The 23,622-nt window shown below is 41.7% G+C and overlaps 1 protein-coding gene across 2 annotated transcripts; it reads right to left on the reverse strand.

Annotated features, from left to right (window-relative positions):
* Positions 1 to 3,280: 3,280 nt before the first annotated feature.
* Positions 3,281 to 23,541, reverse strand: LOC127567724 (outer dense fiber protein 2-like). Of its 2 annotated transcripts, XM_052010696.1 has the most exons (12): positions 23,506 to 23,541; positions 23,290 to 23,406; positions 19,045 to 19,230; positions 18,519 to 18,628; positions 17,204 to 17,339; positions 14,235 to 14,345; positions 13,185 to 13,289; positions 9,177 to 9,335; positions 8,666 to 8,766; positions 6,288 to 6,450; positions 5,406 to 5,531; positions 3,281 to 3,886 (listed from the first exon to the last, which is right to left on the reverse strand). In XM_052010696.1, the coding sequence occupies exons 1-12, from the start codon at positions 23,521 to 23,523 to the stop codon at positions 3,686 to 3,688; spliced, it is 1,533 nt and encodes a 510-aa protein (XP_051866656.1). In that variant the 5' UTR covers positions 23,524 to 23,541; the 3' UTR covers positions 3,281 to 3,685. The 2 variants fall into 2 exon arrangements, with proteins under 2 accessions (XP_051866656.1, XP_051866657.1); XM_052010697.1 differs by lacking the exon at positions 9,177 to 9,335.
* Between the last annotated feature and the right edge of the window lie 81 nt (positions 23,542 to 23,622).

The raw sequence follows: 23,622 nt of genomic DNA on the forward strand, positions 1-23,622 counted from the left end.
CAATCTCCTGTCATTGTCACTTAATGCAGCAGTTTTTCCTAATTTACCAACTTGTTTTAGGAATCTCTGAATGTTTTGTCAGTATTTTAGGATAATAATTTGCATTTATTTAGCACCTTACAGATCCTCAAAATATCCCAAACTATGTAGCAGCCTAATCATTATTTCCAAAGAATTAATTATTTTCAAAGTGCAGTCATACCAAAGGCAAATTTAAAAAAGGAGGTACCAGGCTAGAGACACTGTGATACAGACTACACGTGTACTAGATAACAAACACAGCCTGAAGCAGACAGAGCTGAGTGATCTCACGGCACAATGAAACTCTGTAGTCCTGCCCTGGTGGACAATTAAACACTAACAGGAGGAGGAGGCTTCAAGATCATCCCCATCCTCAGTGACGGTGGGGCCCGGCACACGAGTGCTAAAGAGAAGGCTGAAGCATTCATAGCTGTGTTCAACCAGGAGTGCCCCATCACACAGAGGACAATTCGATTCCCTCCAGGTGAGGTCAACAGCTGGCTGGCAGCACTGGATACAGCAAAGGTGGTGGGACCAGAAACATCTCCGCTATAGTACTGAAGACCTGTCTGCTAGAACCAGCTGTGCCTCTAACCAAACCACTCCAGCTCCCCGATAATGGAGAAAATTGCCCAATTATGTCCTGGGGTGGTCCCAAGCTTCCAGCTGCCCCTTCATTTTAATTCAGGAGTTCATGTTTTCATCAGAACTGGAAGATTTACATAACAGACACAAAGGGAATGACTGTCAAAGAGATAATGGATGTCACAGATTGGTGTCAGCTGAGAGAGTGTGGTTAATGGCAGATACTCTGTCTGCAGGAGGTGTGGATAGAGGGAGAATGGAGGCGTAGACAAGAACAATGCTGGAACGGTGAGACACAGAAGCAGGAAACCTGAGGTGGAAGGAAATGCTGGAAATAACCAGCAGGTCGGGCAGCATCTGTGATAAGAAGATTTCTTTATCAGTCATATGTACATTGAAACACACAGTGAAATGCACCTTTTGCGTAGACTGTTCTGGGGGCAGCCCACAAGTGTCGCCACGCTTCCGGCACCAAGATGGCATGCCCACAACTTCCTAACCTGTACGTCTTTGGAATTTGGGAGGAAACCGGAGCACCCTGAGGAAACCCACACAGACACGGGGAGAACGTACAAACTCCTTACAGACAGCGGTTGGAATTGAACCCAGGTCGCTGGTGCTGTAATAGCGTTACACTAACCGCTACACTGGAGAGAGAGAAAAGCTGAATTAATGTGGCAGGCTGATGATCTTACATTAGAACTGGCCGGAGATTGTGGAACAAAACTAAAACTGAAGATCTGGGAAATCTGGAAAAGAAGCAAAGTACTGAAAACAGTGGACCAGGCAGCATCTGTGAGAAGAGAGAGACACAGGAGACTGCAGATGCTGGAATCTGGAGCAACACACAAAATGCTGGAGGAACTCAGCAGGTCAGGCAGCATCTATGGAGGGAAATGGATAGTCAACATTTCGGATCGAGACCCTTCACCTGGTCCACATAAAAGGACCTCAGCCTGAAACATCGACTGTCCGTTTCCCTCCATAGATGCTGCCTGACCTGCCGCGTTCCTCCAGCTTTTTTGTGTGTTGCTCTGTGAAAGGAGAAACAGAGCTACCGACCTGAAGCACCAACACTGCACCAGCTCCCACACCACAATCGCCTCTTGATTTGCTGAGCAACCCCAGTGTTCTCCGTTCTTGCATTAGAACTGTCCAGTTGTGACACCAATTGGAAAGGTCAACATGTTTCTGCCAGTTCAAGTCCTGTTCCTTGAGTTCACATTGACCCTCATTGGGGAAAAAGGCCGGAGATAGGCCAGAGTGAAAATGGGGTGGAAAATTAAAGTGACAGGCAGCTCAGGGTCGTCCTTGCAGACTGAATGTAGGTGTGCTGCAGAATAGCTACCCAGTCTGCATTTGTTCTCTCCAGGTCAGAGACAACATTGGGGGCGCTGAATGCAGTACATGAGACCTGAAATGCAAGTGAATGGCTGCTTTAGCTGGGAGGAATGTTTGGGTCCCTGAATGGTGGGAAGGGAGGAGGTAAAAGGGCATGTGTTGCAACTCCCATCGTTGCATGGGAGGGAGCCATGAGAAAGGTTGATGGAGACGGCAAGGTACAGAGGAACAGTTCCTTTGGCATGCTGTGAGGGAGTGGGCTGGGAAGAGATGTCTGATGGTGCCACTTTGTTGAAGATGGCAGAAATCAGAAGAGCAGGAGCTTAATGTGGAGGCTGGTGGTTTGGAATGCGAGGAGAACCACATCCCTGCTCTGGTGTGGAGGAGGAGCTGAGAGCAGAAGTGTGGAAATGTGGTTTCTCGACCAAGGTGAAGAGGAAGCCACAGTTAAAAAATAGATCTCTTGGAAGCACTGCAAAATCTCATCAAACGTGAAACAGGGAGAGGGGAATGGAGTCCTTACAGGATGGGAAGAGGTGTAGTCAAGATTGTTGTGGGAACTGAGGACTTGGAGTTACATTGGCTCCTAATCTATCCCCTAAAATGGAGGCAGAGAAATCAAGGGGACCAGTCAGTGATGGACCTCATGAGTAGGGTGGAAATTGGTGGCAAAGGTGGTGAAACTGAGTTACTATTTGTATAACTTAGTGTATATATAATTTATGTTGTGTGCGTTGTCTGTACCTACGTGCCTGTGATGTTGCTGCAAGTTTTTCATTGTACCTGTATCTCACCGTACTTGTGCACATGACAATAAACCCAACTTGACTTGAGTTCCGTGGAGAAACAGGAAGGGCTCTTCCCTGTATCCCACTGAGAGACAGGCATAACTTTGACCCACATGGGTTCTGCATTGATCTGGAGGAAGTGAGTGGAGTAAAAGGCAAACTTGTTCAACGTGGGAATGAGTTCATCAGATTTCATCTGATTACTTCACTGACAACGGCAAGCTCGGGAAAAATGCAAAGGCAGAGCTCATAAGATGCCAGCAACAATTCTCCAGATCCCAGCATTTGTCGTCTCGTGTCTCACTCATAAAACACCGTCCACTTTACGACACGGGGAGGTGGGAGTAGAGGCTACTGCCGCAGGAGATTTTCGTCAGAAGGAATGCAAAAAGATGCAATGGCATTGACACAAGTGAAGAATGAACCACCTGGTTTAATTGTCAACCAGCTTGAAGATAGGAGGAAGCAAAAATGTAATACAAAAGGAGAATAAAATGAGTCAAAAAGGGGACATTGAGTTCATGATTTCACAAAACCTTATAATTCAAAAATAATTTTTAACCTTTAAATAATGCACAGGTTTATTTCAACAAATGAAATTTAAAAGCATGAGGTAAGAGTTATTTACAGAACTCTGTATCTCAGTGGATAGCACAGGCGCTTAATTTGTTTTCATGTGGAAAACAAATAAAAATAATGTTTGAACATGTTATGAAGAAACAAAAACTCATTATGGGTATCCAATAAAGTGACTTAAGTTAAATAAATGGAATCAGTTTCAAATGATTAAAAAGGCATTATTCAAGATATTCATTCTAAACATTGATGACAGCAGCACAATGTTCACATTATGCGTCAGTCATTAAGCAATTTCCACGATCTTCAATGAACTTCATTTTTGACACATCAAACCTGGAAAGATTGTCTTGCAATTGGTCGTGGCAAATGGATCAACATGTTGAGGGCAGAGTCGTGGGAACATTGTCAAACACTGGCTCAGTGTGAAGTTCTGTTGGTACACTGTCTCCAAACATTGTTGTGTAGGACGCTTTGAGAAACTGGATGTAGTTCTGGATGCTCCGATTCTGATTCTCAGATTGTTCGAGGCTGAGCTTCAACTCTTGCTGTCGCATCTTATAGTTTATATCAGCCTGAGGAAGCAAGAATCAACTCTTGAGCTTGGAAAAAAATCTTCAGTATAGTGAAGAACTGGAGTGTTTTCCTGTTCAAGAACTTGCACACCAACACTGCTGATGGATCAAGGAGCCTTTACAAACCATTACACCCACTGGCCCTTTGCCAGCTCGCTCCAATTTGACTCTCATTCACCTTTTTACACTAACTTGTAAATTAAATTTCAAGCTCAGGTCCAATTGACTTTTGAAAATTACTACTGAATGTGGTTTAATTACCTTTACATCTAATATGCTCTTGATCTTAACTGCCCTTTGTGAAGGAATCTCACTCTAGTTCATTCCCCAATTGTTTTAATCTTCCAGAGCATTTGTTCTACCTGAACTTGATTGCTTTCTCTCTTGTACAATGTTGTCTAGTTCTATTCCATTCAGTTTAGATTCCTCTTTTCTATAATCGTTTATTCAACATTAACACCATTTCTCCTCCCACCGACTTTTCTTGACCTGCCCTTTGGTCACCACATTCATGCCCACCATCAAGTACTAATTACAAAACTATTACTAGATACAAAAGCTTGAGAGAACGTACCACCAGACTCAAGCTTCTCTCTTGCTGTGATAACTCTTGAACAGACCTCTCTTACGCTAAAGATGAGTTTTTGATCTCCCAATCTACCTCATCGTGGCCCTTGCACTTTATTTGTCTACCTGCACTGCACTTTCTTTGTAGCTACAACACCATGTTCTGTGTTCCGTTTTCTTTTTACTACCATGATGTACCTATGTTAGGTATCATCTGCCTGGATGGCACACAAACAAAGCTTTTCACTGCATCTTGGTACATGTGACAATAATAAACCAATAGTTATTATTACTAGAAAGCAAATAAAACTGCAGATGCTGGAACCTGAAAGAAAAACAGGATTAATACCATAGTGACTCACATACTGACAAACCCATTCAAGCCTTGCCGTTAAATATATCATTATACAAAAGAAGCTGGATGATAAAGGCTACAGAGCTTGTTCCAAGGTTACTAGATTAGATACCAACCAGATACAACAAATGGATTCAGCCTGTAGTATTCTACAAGCTAGTTTGAGAAGATTTAGTTTTGCATGATGAGCGTATTCTTTTTGCTCTACTGCAAATTATCACCAGATTCTCCATCATTCTTTTATCAATTATCATCCATCATTTACTTTGGATGCCCAGTCAGAGGCAGAGAGAACAGCAAGGGTGTCAGCACACTTCAAAGTAAAATAGGACAGGACTATTACGGAATTAAACAACCGCTATTGTCAACAGGTAGAAACAGTGCCAAGGACATAGAGGGAGTTGAACCCTTTGAAATGTTTTGGCAGTAATTTCTCTCCTGCCCTACTGATTACAGGAGATTTTTATTCCAATTTAAATAAATTTAATTTTGTGTCACATGTTCTTTTCCACAACTCATCTTTGACGAAGATGAATCCTCAGAGGGGTCTGTACCTCCCTTTCCACTGAAAGACACTCAAATGTGCACAAAACTCACACGGTCCTTGTTCTGTTGAAGCTGTTTCAGGTCCTTTGTCTCTCTATTTAACTCTGATTCCAGTCCAAGTATCCTGTTCTGAAATGCCCGTTCTCTAGCCATGGCCTGGTCCTTCACCTCCCCAACCTGTGAAAGGGAGGGTAACGTGTCTGATGAGTGAGGAATTAGGATCAAACACCCACAAGAGACTAACACAGCCATGCCACTGGAAACAACAAGGGGTACAGTGGAATTATTATCACTCAAACTTTAATTATACACCAGAATTTCTGCAGATAGAGGCTGGGAAGGCTAAACAGTTTGGATCTGTATTCCTTGAACGAATGGTGACCTTAATCAAACGTATAAAATCCTAAGCGGGCTTGACAGGGGAGATGTTGGGATGCTTCCATTAGTGGGAGAGTCACGAACAAGGGGACACAGCTGCAAAAGAAGGGGCTGCTCATTTAAAACTGAGCCATGGAGAACTTTCTTCTCTGAGGGTAGTAAATCTCTGGAATTTTCTGTCCCTGAGGGTGGTAGAGGCCAGATCATTAGATATATTTAAGGTGGGGGTAGATAAATATTTTGAAGATCAAGAAATGGAGGGTTATGGGGAACTGGCACAGTAGAAGAGCAAAGGCCAACATGGATCAACCATGATCATATTGAATGGCAAGGCAGGCTGGAGGGGCCTTGGGCCTACTCCTACTCCTGTTTTCTTGTGTTCTTGCATTCTTTGGGTCACAAATGTCATTCTTCTGTCCAGCACAAACCAAGCTCAGCTGGGAAAATTTTCAGTTGCACTTATGCCTACTGATAAAAAATGAATGCAGTTTAATTTTGTTCAAGACAAGTACCAATAGAAAAGCTAATGACTTCCAGAGACGGACAGGTTTCTACCTTTTTACTGACATCATGTAGTGCAGCTTCCAACTGCTGACTCAATGCTGCGGATTCCTTCGATCTCTCCTCCAGTTGGCAGTTGCTGAGTAAAACTGCTTCTTCCTGTTTTGCCATCATCTCGGTCAGCTCTTGGTTTTGTATATCAACCTCCCTCAGCTTCCTTGGATCAATAATGATTGAAATTCTTTAGTGGACTCAACCAAGAAAAACAGTCTAAATGCAGTTGGAAAATGTGCACATTCCTATCAAGGGCACACTGGTTATAAACTGATAACCAACTAAAACAAAAGTATTTAAGGTTGTGTGTCTTTGGTGGCTCCCCATTTGTATACTGGATTTGAATCTAGCCTATATTGCCGCTAAATAGATTTCTTTTAGTCAATGAAGATCCCAATGTGAAATGCACATAGTTACTAAAAAGGTCGTGTGTTCAAAGAAGTCTCATATTCAATTTGAGTAAGCAGGTCCAATCCAGGGCAATTGCAAAAGGGATATGATCAGAGCATTAATAATCAGTGGCCCATAAAGACATTACAAATTCTCATTAAGATAGTCTTAATCTAGGGCAGGCATTTTTTCCCGAGGGACACTGATTGGATTTTATGTCAAATAAGATTTTTGACGCCTAATGCCAGCATGAAGAATTCTCATTGATAGCAATGGTAGTGGTAGTCCGGGTTCAAATCATGGGTTCAAATCCGGCCAATGTCTGTAAGGAGTTGGTACATTCTCCCTGTGTCTGCATGGGTTTCCTCCGGGTGCTCCGGTTTCCTCCCACATTCCAAAAGACGTACGGGTTGGGAAGTTGTGGGCATGCTATGTCGGCGCTGGAAGCGTGACGACACTTGCGGGCTGCCCCCAGAACACTACGCAGAAAGATGTATTTCACTGTGTGTTTCAATGTACGTGTGACTAATAAAGATATCTTATCTAGATGTGGACTTTCTTCATAGCTATACCACTTCAATCAGAGGAGCCGTCATAAAGCAGTATGGTATGATTGCACTCACGTGCCCATGTTGAGGTAGCAGCTTGTTTCTGGGGAAAATGCAAAGGCACCACACAATTCATTTTGGTCCACCATTGTAGGTTTCTTTGTGTAGAATAGACAAGGCAGAACCAGTCATTATGGTGTATTTAGATCTACAGCAGGCCTTTGATAAAGTCCCACACAAGAGGCAATTAAAGCATGTCGGATTGGGGGCGATAAACTAGCATGGACCGACAATTTGTGGACAAAGAGGAAATAGAGTACAATTACATGGAACTTTTCAGGGTGCCAGGCAGTGACCAATGGGGTACAACGGGAATCAGTGCTTGGACCCAGTTATTCACAAGATGGTTTGGATGGCGAGTGGGAGAATGGTTTTGAGGATCAGACATGATTATACTAATTAGTGCAGCAAACTCAAAAAGTTCCTGCTCCTATTTTTCCTGTTTCTTTGTAAGGGAGGAGAAAATTCAACCAAAGCTTCCATTTTAATTGCTATCCTGCGGGAAGAGCTCTTGATTAACGAGGGAACTGTACATGGAAAAGTCTGCAACAAGGAGTCAATGCTTTCATCAGAGTGGAAGGGATAGGGATGAAAATAGAGGACTAAAGGTAGGCCAAAGCTCCCAGTGAGGCCCCTTTTGCATGTGGTGTAAACCCAGATCCAGAAGGCAAATATGTGTTCACCATTTCCACACCAGGAACAGTCAAGGTGTTGAAACTGACAATGGTATTGGCATTGGTATGCGATAATAAAAGGCAGTTGCTTTTCTTTCATGGGTCAGCGTCTGTTGGCAAGCATAGCCCAATCATTTTTATCACCGTCAACACATAGTGCCCAAACTCTCTTTACCCGCTTCCTCAGCTGATTCGAAAGTACCACGTTAAGAACCACAGAGCTCTCAGCAGCTGTTTGCTAAACCCAAACGTTGGTGAATTTGAGACAGGAAATGGAGTAGGAAGAAAGAAATGGCAAAAACAGTTAAGGGGGTGTTGGCACTGTTGATCGTAACAAGTAGCTGTAGTACAAGTTCTGGTCAGAACCATTCAGGGCTTGCTGGTCAACAGGGATCTGCAAATAGCATGGATGGTAGAATGAGATGAATTCTCCACCATCATAATGTACCTACTTTGGAGGTCAAGAGGAGATAAACACTTAAATCAACATTAATTGGGCTTTATAAAGTACCCAGGATAGAATGCAATCCAAGAGTGAGCTACCAGAGGACGTCATCCGCTTCACTACAGAACCATGTGGTACTCATATACACAGCCTGTGTGCCAAAGCTAGCACCGATTTCTTGACAGGCATTGAAATCATCCGATAAGCTCATATGGTGAACAAGATTATCTGAAACAGGATTTAAAATGGTTGAGATGTTACCAAGAAAGAACATCCAGAGCCTGCTGTAATGTGCGCTTCTCTTCCCTCAAGGACTCCAACTTTTCCGAAGGGGATTTCGCCCTGTAACGCTGGTCACTGGCCTGGAACACAGGTACAGTTATAGTACTTCTACAATATAGGAGATTGTTCAGAAAGACACAGAATCTATTGCTGAAATTACCAGTAAATAAACAGCAACTTCAGGTTCGTAAGTAATACAGGCAAACAAGGCGAATCAAGCACAGAGAGCAAAAAGTAAATACTGTGCGGAGGGAGTTAGGAAAGCTAAACAACCACAAGGAATCCATCCACAACGTTTAGCATGTTTTTAGAACCCTGCTACTAATATTGCACAATACACAACAATATAAAAAAAATGTCTTATGACTCCAGAAAAACTCTTGTGCACAAGACTGTAGCTAGGAAAGGCTGGGCAGAGGAAGCACTCAATTGATTACAGATGTGCTAATATCCATCCACCAATTAATGGCACGTGCATTAGCAACAGCACCTTCATCTGCAGCTCAGTCAGTGTTTTGGATAAATCAAAGAACCTTCTCTTGCGACACAGGAGCTTTTCCTCACACTCATGCAGCCTTTGTTCAGCCGCTTTCAGCAGCTCGGGAAAGGCTCTCAGCTCCTTCAGGCGAGGTTCCATTTCATCGTTCACCTACACCGTGACATCAGTGGCAATTAGGGTGGGAAGTGGGGGGGGGGAGATGAGGGATGGGGGCAAAAGGTGGATGAAAAATAATAACCCATTAAACTAGTGAACCAGGGTAACAACTCTCGTGGTGGGATCACCACAATGCAATGTTTTACATGGAGACTGTTACAATATTTTCCGTTGGAAAAAAATTGCAAAAAACACAATAAAAGCAAAATACTGGGATGCTGGAAATCTGAAGTAAAAATACAAAACTTATGAGATACTCAGCAGCAGATGCAACATCCATGGAGGGAGCAACAGAATTAACATTCTAGTTAATGTCCTCATGATCACAGAATTATACAGTGTCCACGCCGACCTTCAAGTACCTTATACTAGTATGATAAGGTGGACTCTTGACCGCACAATCTACCTCATTATGACCTTGCATCTTATTGTCTACCTCCACTTTCTCTGTAGCTGTTACACTTTATTCTGCATTCTGTTATTGTTTTACCCTGTACTACCTCAATGCACGGTGTAATGAATTGATCTGTATGAATGGTATGCAAGACAAGTTTTTCCACTGTACCTCGGTACATGTGACAATAATAAACCAATTCCAATACTAATCCCACTTGCTAACACATGGCACATAGCCTTCTGAGCCATGGCATTTCAAGTGCTCATTTAAATATTTCTTACATGTTGTGAGAGCAGCTGCTGGAGTTGTGTGTGTAGTTCTTGGCACCACACAGTAGCAAGGACCTAATTACACTGGACAGGATGCAAAGGAAATTAACAGGATATTGCCTGGATGTGTCAGTTATGAAGAGAGATTGAACAGGGTAAGCATGTTTTTTTTTGCAGGAGAGAGGCTGAGGAGTGACCTAATTGAGGTACCCATGGTCAATGGCGCAGACATCAGTAAGATCAGTCTTCCCGAGAGTGAACCCACAGAAAGCGACTGGCCTGGATGGAGTCCCTGGCCGTGTCCTTAGATCCTGTGTGGATCAGCTGGTGGGAGTATTCACAGATATGTTATACCTCTCCCTACTTCAATCTGAGGTTCCCACCTGCTTTATGAAGACCACTATCATCCCAGTACCTGAGAAAAATAAGGTAACGTGCCTTAATGACTACCGCCTGATGCCCTCCATTATGAAGTGCTTTCAGAGGCTGATTATGGCACACATCAACTCCAGCCTCCCAGACAAGCTTGACCCACTGCAATTCACCTACTGCTGAAAAAGGTCCATGGTAGAGTCCTGGCCCTACACTCATCTCTGGAACATTTGGATAACAAAGACACCTACATCAGAATCCTATTTATTGACTACAGCTCTGTCTTCAATACCATAATTCCAAACAAACTCATCTCAACCTCCTAGACCTAGGACTCAACGTCCCCCTCTGCAACTGCAACTCGATTTCCTGATCAACAGACCCCAAGCAGCGAGTGGCAGTAACACCTCCACCACGATTATCCTCAACAATGGTGCCTCGCAAGGCTGTGTCCTCAGCCCCCTACTTTACTCCCTATATACCCATGACTGTGTGGCCAGATTCTGCTCTAACTCCATTTTTAAGTTTGCAGATGACACAACCTTAGTGGGCCAGATATCAAACAAAAACAAGATGGAGTACAGGGAAGAGATAGAGAGCCTAGTGGCATTGTATCAAGAAAACAACCTCTCCCTCAATGACAGCAAACAAAAGAGCTGGTCATTGACTTCAGGAAGTGGGGTGGAGTACATGCCCCTCTCTGTGTCAATGGTGGAGGTGGTGATAGTTGAGAGCTTCAAGTTCCTAGACTATCACCAACAACTTGTCCTGCTCCAGCCATGTAGACACTGTGGGCAAGAAAGCACACCAGCACCTCTATTTCCTCAGAAGGCTAAGGAAATTCAGCATATCCCCAATGACCTTCATCAATTTTTAAAGATGCACCATAGAAAGCATCTTATTTGGATGCATCACAGCTTGGTATGGCAACCACTCCACCCAAAACAACAAGAAATTGCAGAGTTGTGGACACAGCCCAGTCATCACACAAACCAGCCTCCCCTCCATGGACTCCGTCTACACTCTCCTCTGCCTCAGGAAAGCAACCAACACAAGCAAGGACCCCTCCCACCTCGGTCACTCTCCTTCTCCCCCACTCCCACTGGGCAGAATATACAAAAGCTTGAGAACACGTACTACAGGGCTCAAGGGCAGCTTCTACCCCACTGTTATCAGACTCTTGAATGGACCTCTTATATGATAAAGATGAACCCTTGCACTTCATTTGTCTACCAGCACTGCACTTGCTCTGTAACTATAACACTATATTCTACATTCTATTATTGTTTTCCTTTTGTACTACCTCAATGTACTGATGTATGGAATGATCTGTTTGGTAGGCATGCAAACAAAAGCTTTTCACTGCATCTCAGTACATGTGACAATAATAATGCAATTACCAATTACCTGTCCAAAAGTCTTTTAAATGTCCTAATTGTACCTGCAAATTTCTGATGAAAGCTGCTATCAGACGGGCAACTGATCCAAAATGCTAATTCTTTAGCCCTCTCCAAAGATGCTGCCTGAACACCAAGTACTTCCAGCAATTTCCTGTCAGTAGATGTTAAAAGCTCTTTCCTGCTGATCTTGATTATGTGTCTCAAGAGGGAGGAGGCCAGAGCTGCCAAGCCACACACATTAGGAAACCAATGAATCTTTCACTTGTGCTGCCATGTCAGTAAAGTTGCAACACTGCTGATTAACAGTCACCTTTAGACGGATTTTATTTCCAACATAATCAACTAGTTTATAAGTAATATCATGATGTGTCAAGTTTGAATGCATCCGTAAACAGATGTTAGTAATGGAAGTTTGGCTCAGAATTTATAAGTTAAATTGATGCTGCTTAAACAGAGTTTACAGAGCTTTCCTCAAGGTAGTTTCTTTAGGATCAAGACATGAAGAATCCCTTCCTTCTTCAATTCATTGTGCATTGTGGTGTAACACCTCTGTAATTACAGTGATTCCTTTCATTATTGTGAGAAATCACACATTGAATAAGAAATTAATCTTTATCAACTTTACAAAAAGAAAACAATGAAACACAACGTTCAGAGAATTTGTTTTCACAAACAGCAACCTAACCCCATTAATTAATTTACTGACTTTGTTACATCTTAAGGTTGCACATAATAAGGAAAACAAACCCTGGTTTCAGCACACATCAACTATCGTCACACCAAGAGAAAATTCTCACAGGAGTTCTATGTCTTTTTATTTCCTGTACTGTTGAAAATCACATTCAATGGCATTGTTATTTATACACCCTCCTTCATACTGCTATGTACTGGCAATCATTCCTGTTCCTTCTCAACCCCAATGCAGGGGTCTCATCCCGAAACATCAACTTACACCTTTTGCCTCCACAGATGCTGCTTGACCCTCTGAGTTCCTCCAGCATTGTTTGTTGCTATTTATCGAGATATTCCTTCTATCCTCATGTCTCTGCCAGCTTTTTAAGAGAACCACATCAGTCACACCTACTGCTTGGTTCCCTCAGCCCTTAACATGGAGATTCAATTGCTTTTTGAAAGTTGCTGTTGAGTCAGTTTCCTTCACCCTTTCAAACAGTGTATTCTGGAGGATAATAAATCTTTACAAGTTAAAAAAAAAAGTAAAGTAAAATTACTAAAGCAATTTTACTGATGCACTACACAGTGCCCAGGAGTGGAATCATTTATAGAAACACAAGAAATTTCTTGTCTCTTCTGGTCTACCAGATTATAAGGGAAGACCTACCAATCTCTGTTGAACTGAATAAAGGAAAATGACACCATTATATGCAAAGTGCAGTCAAGGACTTACTTTCTGTTTTTCTGCATCTCCTGTATTTTTTATCTGTCTGTTTCCTACTGCAGCCTTTCCAAGATCAGCCTTCAATTCATCAGCCGATGTCCGTAAAAACTGGACCTATTGTTAGGAGTGACAAATGTAATTGTGCAAGTTTCCTCAATACTACTAAATGACAAGTGCAACTTCAAACCATATATTTAATACTACCGTTCTTGGAAGAATAATACTGTTTTAACCTGGATAAATAATGGAGAACAATAAGACATGATTCATATTCTGTAATGCTGTGACTGAAGCATTCTTAAATGGAATTTTCTGCTCCATCCTTAACTTTAACAGAAAAAGACATAATGCAGAATCTGCCTTAGTCCCATGCCCTCCTCTCCTCCTTTTAAAGATACAAAACGTAAACAACTCAAGCTTACCTTGCACTGTATTTAGTTACAAGTTTCTTTCCTGGTTCAATCCCTTAACTTGATCAGAACATTTTGTTTTTTTTATAAAAAGCATGTAAATATCTTTTTAATGTAGCGTGGTGACCAATGACAAACAGGTTTTGTTTTTATTATGGTTTGACAGGCAACTTCTTCAGTCTTAATATTCTACTGTTCTAACTCACTTTTTGCATTTATCCTGCTGTCTACATGCTGTTGGAATATCCACTTCCATCCAGGCACATCCATTTATCAGGCACATCCATCATCTATTGCAGGCTTCATAAAGCCTAATAATGTGCTTCAAAAGAAAGCCATTTTATACAGGAATGGAAACACCATTCTTGATGCTACCCAACTTCATCAAAGTACAACTAATCAATCAGACCAAACCACTTATATTTGATGGGATATAGTTTCGAGATTGGACTGACAACCAAAATTTAGGTCTTTTCTGATGCACATAATGTTTCCAACTTATTTGTTGGTTGGGCTAGGAAATTTTCAACTGGATCTAATGACAACCTTACAATGTTGGCTTCTGAGGATTAGGGAATTGGAAATCAGCGTAATTTCCTCATTCCAATGCCCTCATAAATAGCTGGCTTTGGCTTAATTTTTTTATTACCTGAGTTTCGTATTGCAGGACAACTTCCTCTTGCTGCTTGGCTTTGGCTCGGAGCTGCTGCAGTTCTGCTGCTGTTATAGTTGCTCTTTCCCGTAAAGTTGCCAATGAAGCCTGTGAACAACAACATTATAGCATCATTTGGGGTTCCTGCAGCACACAGCCACTGTGACAGTTCTCCCTCATAGTTATCAATGTTGAGACTCCTGTCTGTTCCATGTTATTGGCCGTTGAAAAACAAAGTGGAGCCCTCCATTTGAATTCCTGACTTTGTGTTGAGGATCATTATTTTGGGAAAACACACGCAAGTCTGCGCAGGGTAAAACGCTCTGTCCAGGTGTACAGTAACTGAAATTTAAAATAATAGGAGAAACAAAGCAAGGCATTGAGAATTAAGTTGACTTCAACTTCTTGAGTATCACCAGGACTGACGAGAAATGAGAGCCCAATCCATATAAATTAACGTGAAATACCAAGGGAGATTGGGTTCTTTATTTTAAAATGATAATAGTTTCAACCTGGCAGAAGAAAATGAGAGAAGGTTATTAAACATAACATTTATCACATGGATGAAGGGAAGCTTAGAGTCATAGAAGCATACAGCACAGAGATGGGCTCTTTCGGCCCACCTCGTCCATGCCGACCATGATGTTTAGTTATGCTAATCCCATTTGCCTGCTTTAGACCCATATCCCTCTACTCTTTTCCTATCTAAGTACTTGTCCAAACACCTTTTAAGCATTGTAATTGTGTCTGCCTCTACCACCTCCACTGGCAGCTCCTTCCAAATATTCACCAACCTGTGTGTGAAAAACTCTTTATATTTCTCCCCTCAAACCTGTAACCTATAGTTCTCGATGCCACTGCTCTTGGGGAAAGACTATCTATCCTACGTATACCTCTCATAATTTTATAAGTTTCTATAATGTCACCACTCAGCCTCCTACACTCCAGTGAGAATAAGCCCAGCCTATCCATTCTCTACTTGTAACTCCATTCCAGGCAATACCTGCACTCTTTCTGTTGCTACCACATCCTTCCTGTAGTGTGGTGACCAGAACCGGACACAATACTGCAAATGCAATCTAACCAACGTTTTGTACAGCTGCAACATGATGTCCCAACTCTTATACACAATGCCTCAGCCAATGAAGGTAAGCATGTCAAATGTCTTCTTCGCCACCCTATGTGCCAATATTGCCACTTTCAGAGACCTATGGACTTGTGTCCAAGTTCTCTCTGTACATCAATGCTCCTATGGCCCTGCAATTTACTCAATGTCCTACTAGGATTTGACCTCCAAAGTGCATTTCCTCACACTTGTCTGGATTAAATTCCATCTGCCATCACTTTGCCCAACTTTGCAGCTGATCCATGTCCTACTGTACTCTTAGACAACCTTCTTCGCTATCTACAACACCACTATCTACAAACGTACTGATCAGACTACCTACATTCTCATCCAGACACAAGAGACACATGCCTTTTTTGTCTTATCTGCTTCCACCTATCACCCACCAGCCTCCGTGTCCCAAATCCCCCCTTCCCCCACCTTGCTCCATCTGCCCAACATCTCTCACCCCTCCTCAGTCCACCTATCACCTACCAGCCCCTTCCTCACCCTCCCCCCACTCGCCTCTTTAAGTCCTGATGGAGGTCTCAACCTGAGAGGTCAACAATTCCTCCCCGAGTTCCTCCAGCAGTCTGCTTTTTGCTCTGCATTCTCACCCAAGTCATTTGTATAACAGAGGTCCCAGCACTGATCTCTGCAGTACACCACTTGTTACAGACTTCCTTCTAATGGAATGCTTTTGAAATATAAACATTTCCTCTCGGTGTTCAAAAGAAAATAGGAGCAGGAGTAGGCCACTCGGTCCCCCAAGTCTGCCCTCCCATTCAGAATGGTCATGGCTGGTCTGCAACAGACCTCAACCTCTCTTCTGTGTCAGTTCCCTATATTCCAAAATTTCTCAATCTTTCAAATATTTATATATCTCCAGTTTAAATACACCTAATGATCTGGTCACTACCACTGCCAGGGGCAGAGAATTCCAGGGATTCACTGAGAGAAGAAATTTCTACACACCTCAGTTTAAAATGACCGGTCCCTTATTTTGTAGCTACGTCCCCTTGCTCGTGACTCTCCCACTAGTGAAAACATCTCAACGACTACCGTGACAAGCCACAATACAAAGCCGTGTTGTTTGACAGGTTAAAGGTTACTGTAAATTACTCCTCCTATAGGTGGGTGGTGGAACTGATGGACATATGAGTGAAGTCAAAGTCGAGTTTATTGTCATATGCACAAGTACACGTATGCACAGGTGCAATGAAAAACTTACTTGCAGCAGCGTCACAGACACATGGCATCATATAAACAGCATTCACAAGAAAAACACAAATTAAACAAATTGTACACAATTTTTACAAGAAAAAAACACAATTAGAAAAAAAATAGTCCATTCTAGTGCAAAGTGATCAGAGTGGTCATGGTGTTGCTAAATTGTAGTGGCGATTAGGGTTTTTGCCGGTTGGTTCAAGAACTGAATGGTTGAAGGGAAGAGGTTGTTCTTGAACCTGGTGGCATGAGATTAAGTTAATAGGTAAGTGAAGGAATGGAATTGATGGGACTGCTCCGAGAGCCAGCATAGAACTGATTGCTGAATGGCTTTCTTCTATGTAACTCTGAGAAGGTTTCACAAATGCAAGGAACAAATGAAGTGCATGCAAGAACTTTTATGGGGAATTGGGAAACTGAAGGAAAGGTGATCAATGTCAAATACCTGAGGCACCATTTATCAAAGGAATTAATAGCCAATGGGAGAGATCTCACAAATGTACAATCACTGTGCAGAAATATCAAATATGTCACCTTTAATGTAGGAAAATGTTCCAAGGTACTGAAATGTAATAGAAACAATTAAATGCTTCTTAATTCCGAAAGCCTTTGGAGTTTAAATATTCTACTGAACCTTTAATTGTGCATTTTCCATTTGGAGACTGGCATTTTCTGAACTGATGGTGTGAAGTTTGTCCATAAGTTCACGGCTAGTAAATTTGGCCCTTTCTGTGGTTTTCTTAAGCTGCTCCTTTAGGGCATCCACCCTCCTGTTTGAAATGAAAGGTGCAATAAGGTCATTGCAAAGACTGAACTTTTCAACAAACACACACCCAAACACACACAATCCTCCCCAATACACACAAGGTGTGCACACACAACCAATGTATTCAGTTATATAATATAGAAATAATATGGGATAGATTTTCCACCTTCTGGTATTAATATTAACGAAAACACAGGTCTGTAAACTCAGAAGCTAGCTTATCACGTTGGCAGTGTTAATGCTGGACATATTTCGAACCATTGGCATCAGTTGTTTGCCTAGGCTGCTTTCCAACGAGGTTAAAGTAGCAATGTCAGCAATGCCATATCAAATGTAACGACTTTAGTTTTTGATTCCCAGGGAAAGGGACTAGCTTAGATGGGAATCTTGGTTGACATGGAGGAGTTGGGCCGAAGGGTCTTTTCCATGCTGCATTACTCTGTGACTCTACCTAAGGAGTTAAATAGATTAGTCCCATTTTCATGTTCAGAAAGAAATAGGAAAATCAACTCTTGACATCCAATTGCTCTACTATAGTGTATTGAGACTAGTTCTCCCCTCTGCAAATAATGCTTTTCACTTCTAGGTGACCAGTTCTGATCTAGATGCCAAAAGAAAATGGGGATTTACGAAATTTTGTAAGTTCTTGGGGATGTCTTAGCTTAGCCAAAAGGCGAAGAACTAGGCTGAGAAGAAAAGGAAAGTGTAAACAGGTTTTTATGGAGAGATAGGAAGAAGTTTGGAAATCGAAGGATACAGATAATTAGCGATGTGAAAACAGTTTTCAAGCAGCAGATTATTATCATCTAGGATGCACAGCCTGAAAAGGAGGTGGAAGCATATTCAACAGCACATGTCAAGAGGGAAAGAGGGTATACATGCTATGGAAAAAAATAAAAGTCAAGGGAAAGAACAGGAAAGCAGCATTCGTTGGATAGCTCTAAGAAAGAGATAATCTAGGATGAATGGCTTGCTTCTGGGCTGTATAATTCAGTAATGGGAACAACAGCACCCATTTTATGTGATGGGTGACTCAGCTTATTCATGTCTTAGAGAGAAAATCAAAAACAAAAGTGAATTGAGTACAATTAGCTGCAGATGGAAAATTAAAAAGCCACTGCAACAGAACTGAGATTTACAGCAATTCACTATTTTTAGCAAACTTTAAATCAGCTCTACTCACCTGGAAAGTGAAATGATTTCAGTTTCTAATTGGGCTTTGTCCTCAGCAACTGCACTGTACTGTTTGTTCCAGGTATCAAGGGTTTTGTGTGCTTCCAATAACTTCATTTCCTAAACAAAAGGTTCACGTCAAGAAGAGAACAAAGGGTTGTGTTGAGAGCAACCTGCAGGAGAATTCGTCCCAAGTATGATCCCTACCCTGCGCTGATCCCCCTGTATAAGAGTATGGCACTCCAACCATGTATCATGTCCTCGGGCTGGGAGTGTGGTGATGGTGGTGATTGGGAGCCCAGGTTACATCATGGGAGCACCTTGGTTAATTTTAGTTTACACATCCTCATCCACCAACAATACTAGATGACAGTATCAAATTCAACAGAATTAGAGCTCCTTTTTATCTTTATTGTTTAGACACTCAGTGGATAAATCATTGAGCTACCGTTAGAATACAAATATTTTCACCTTTATGCCTATATGGAGGAAGGGGAGAAAGATGCTTTTCCAGAAACATTAAATTCAGAAGTTACCTTGTTTTTCATTTGAGAATTAAGGTTTCCCATGGCAGCTTCGAATCTCTCTGCTCTTCTTTTTTGAGTTTGTGATGCCTTCTTTAAAACAGTTTTATCCTCTTTAACCTTTTCCTTCACAGTCGATAACTGTGACTCAAGGTGCTCAATCTGCAACTTCTGGTCAATTATTGTCCTCTCAAACCTCTGAAATGTTGAAGATTCGTTGATAATTCACCCAATATCCACAAATTATCCTCTGGCATACACAAGTGAAAATCTTAATGGGAAAGTAACTATTCAGACAAGCAGAATGAAAATAGTGCTCAACAGGTTCCATAATAAAGATATCCATTAGTTTCTGAAAGAAAGCACTGGGAAAGGCAAGTCACTGCAACCATGACCAATTCCAAGGCTGTGTGTTCACAATGTTGTCTCTTCTGTGTTGGAGGAGCCAAATACAGATTGGATGACTGCTTTGCAGAGCACTTGCATACAGTCTGCACGAGCGACCCAGAGCTTCCCGTTGCCTACCACGTTAATTCTCCATCCCACTCCGAACTATCGATCTGTGGCCTCCTGTACTGTCACAGTGAGGCCCAACACAAGCCTGAGGAACAGCACCTCATCTTCTGTCTGGTACAGTGCAGCCTCCTAGGCTCAATATCGAATTCTACAACTTCAAGTAAATTGATTTGTTTCAGCCATCCATCAGTGATATTAACTCAGCTTGTTTGTTTTCTTTTTTTCTATTTCTCTCTGGGAGTGGAGGACATGCCCAGCCTCACTTGCTGGGCACGTCATCCTGCTCTTCACTTCGCACTCCTACATTCTTTTATCTATGTTCGCTTGTATGATGTTCTCACTCTCTAACTGCTCCCATTCACTCACTGACCAAATCACCTTGTGTACACCTTATCCCCAGGGTAAAAACAGGGTGACCATATCAGCAACATCTGTCTTGAGGGTTAACGAGCTTCTTGTGTCTCCTTCCCAGTTTTGACGAAGGGTCTTCAACCTGAAACCTTGACTGCAGCCACTGTCTGTAAGGAGTTTGTACGTTCTCCCTGCGTCTGCGCGGGTTTCCTCCGGGTGCTCCTGTTTCCTCCCACATTCCAAAGACGTACGGGTTAGGAAGTTGTGGGCGTGCTGTGTTGGTGCCAGAAGTGTGGCGACACTTGTGGGCTGCCCCCAGAACACTCTACGCAAAAGATGCATTTCACTGTGTGTTTCGATGTACATGTGACTGATAAAGATATCTTATCACTGATCGATGGCTGACAGCAATCAATTTACCTGAAGTTGTAGAAATCAATATTGAGCCCAGTAGGCTCCAATGTACCCAGACAGAGGAGGTACTGCTCCTCAAGCCGTTTCCCTTCCCACAGATGCAGCCTGACCTGCTGAACAATTCCAGCATTTTCTGTTTTTATTTTAATCGAAGACTACACAAGTAACAGGCAAGCTAATTTTACCCACAAAAATCAAATTAGCCTTGTTAGTATCCAATAATGATATAAACTGCAGTATTTGCAGTGAGCTTTAAGTATGATGTGTTGTGCATACATACAAACCAGAGAAGCCATCTGACCCATCCAGTCTGCTCTGTCTTTTCCTTAGCTCTTGCTGCTGGTAATGCTCTCCAAGTAACACAGGCTGCATAAGAATTTCAGTGCTCTTTGTTGTTCAGCTCCAACTCATTGACTGACATGGTATCATTATTTTAATATCTTTACTGTTCAAGTAATGAATTCGAAATGCCACAATTCAATTTAATAGGTTTCAAACCAACTTCTCCCTACCTGCAGGAATCTATTATGCTAGATTATTTTATTCATTCTGTCAATCTACTTCACTGTTTGGAGCAAACTTCTTTCCTTTATTGGGGGCGGGGGTGGGGGGAAACTAACACAGGCTCCCATCAGGTACAGGTACCTACATCTCAGCAACAAGCTAGTATGTGGCCCAGTTTTGTTTAACCATCTGCCCTTGTTATTAAGATAGATGATACGAGGGTGAAAATGGAGCAGTAATGTGTGGTCTACCTCCATTTCATTGCTTTTATAATAGCCTCATTAATTAATATTATTCAATTTCAAACTATCAAGTTATTTTGAAAAGATTAAGGTTAAAGATTATACACTGTAGGGTGTCTCTATTTAGATTTGGTTGAAAGATTTCCATCTTGCCTAATCAGAAAAATAAAAATGCTTCAGTAACCTAATCTGGTACAGCTATTCTCAAAGGGAGGACATTAAATGTAGACAACAAATCCCACTTTACTGTTATATTAGAACCACAAATGAGAAACAGTTTGCAGCTGTAACATACATTTAAAGCACAGCACAATTCACTATTTCTGATGAATTGATTTCCTCATCCGAACCATTCTGTCACAATTCCAAAGATTCTACATTTCTAGAGATGAGGGTTACTTAAGGCTCGTAGCTCATAATTTTAATGGAATTTACCCGCAGGCCCCAAGGATTCCCCACTTGGAGTGATTGTCTTCAAAGGAGTACAGACTATCTGTTCCAATAAAAACTATTGACTTCCCACCAAAGACTTGTTAAAGATTACCTGAATGACAGCTACCATTCAAACTTTGCATTGATGTGGGATGTGATAAAAAGGGATTCTTTGCTGAAGTTTATTTGTGTGATACTTCAATTCCTAAGCATCCCCAAGGCTCCAAAAATTATAGCCATTGTCCAACTGTTGTCCCTTATTGATGATCTCCATTCCTCTAACTGTTGATTCCATGATTTTGTTGGCCACTTTTTCTTGCACAGTCACCTACCTTTTCCTCACTTTATCCAGTACACTTAAGACAATGACAGGCTGTGACACAGAAATTTGGGCACTGCACTTCCAAAATGGTCAGCAAGGCAACACATCCTCGTAGGTCCAGGAGTCTAGTTGTGCCCTTTTGGAAATTATTATTTCTTAAAATTTGTGACCAAGAACGTCTATGGATAAAATACCCTTTATGTACTTTGGAAATGAAGGACCTGACATCCATTTGACTCCCACTACAAAATAAATTTGCAAGAGCAGCCAAAGTTGGTGTTAACTCTACTCCAGAAAACAAGACCGATTTGCAGTGTCGCAGGTATCCTTAAAGAAACTATCTGTTAGAATGCAACCAGAACATGCCACAATTCTCCCTCATCGCAACCATTCCCCAACCCCCAACAAATTATAGCTCCTTACCTCAGCCATTGATTCCGTGATCTTGTTGTCCTCTCCTTCTGCTCACACTACCCCTTTCTTGGAAAATCTTTTCCATCCCAGCATGGAAAAGGCCCTTCAGTTCTCTGAGTCTCCACTGACCATCAACCACCTATTTACACTAATCCTACATTAATCCAATTTTTAATTCTACCATAATTGACTCACCTACACACTGGGGACAACTTACATTGACCAATTAACCTACTACCCCATGTCTTTGGGATGTGAGAGGAAATCCATGTGGTTATAGGGAGAATGTGCAAACTCCACACAGACAACAGTCAAGGTCAGGATTGAACCAATTTGCTGGGGCTGTGAGGCAGTAGCTCTATTAACTGTGATACTGTGTCACTGACAAATCAAAGGGCACTTGTTAGCGATGCAACCTCTCTATCTCTAAATACAATTCACTGATGAGCTGACTGAAACTTTTCACATCTCATTAATGAGGGAAAAGGTACAAGGTTAGACTGCCTCAGACTCTACCTTCAATGCAGAAGGATCGTGGTTGGGTCCCTATAAAATGGACACATCCAAATTTCTAGCACTACCAAATTCAGAAGTCAACATCAAAGTAGATTAGATTCATCTCAGAGTCAAAGAGGACATTAAATGTCCTCTAATGAAGATTGTTATACCTTTCTTCATTTCAACAACTTGCATTTGTGTAACACCTCTGACATGGGGCTTGGGGTTGCTTGTTTTATCAACTGTTCCATATAGATCAGTTCATAGTTTATATTAATAAGTGTCAAATTCATTACCAGATGCAAATATTATAACAGTGAATAGGCCTACTCATTAGCTGAATATGGAGACTTCCCATATACAAACCATATTATTGTTGATTAAATACACTAACTACTTAGTGTTCTAACAAAAAGTAAATCATATCCATTGGTTTTCACAAGGCTGGCTCACTTTTCATTTATGCTAAGTAACTGTAAAGTGTACCAGTGTATACCATTCTGAAATATTTTAAGTTTCTGTGGTCCTCTTATAAGAATTGCCGCATTTTGCCAAGCAACTTACAAGTATCTGAGCTAACATTCTGTCACTCTCAGCCTCTTTATTTTGAAGTTGTCCCTGAAGATGAGCTCTGGTTGCTCCAATGGATTTTGAAAGCTGCTTTGCAAAGAAAGAGTTATCCTGCAAAAGAAGTTACATTTGGTTATAGCATCAACTAACAGTGAACATTAAATATTTGCTTTTCCTGATTGAACAGGAAGAATTCCTATGTCTACTTACCTTTTCTTTCTGGCACATCTCTGAAGCTTCTTTAGCATTTCTCTCAGCTTCTAAGAGTTTACTTCTTAAATGCTATAAGAAGATATTTGAAAAAGAAACAAAGTGACTCTTGTGCAA

Source organism: Pristis pectinata, chromosome 3, assembly GCF_009764475.1.
Source record: "Pristis pectinata isolate sPriPec2 chromosome 3, sPriPec2.1.pri, whole genome shotgun sequence".
NCBI classification, from domain to species: Eukaryota; Metazoa; Chordata; class Chondrichthyes; order Rhinopristiformes; family Pristidae; genus Pristis; species Pristis pectinata.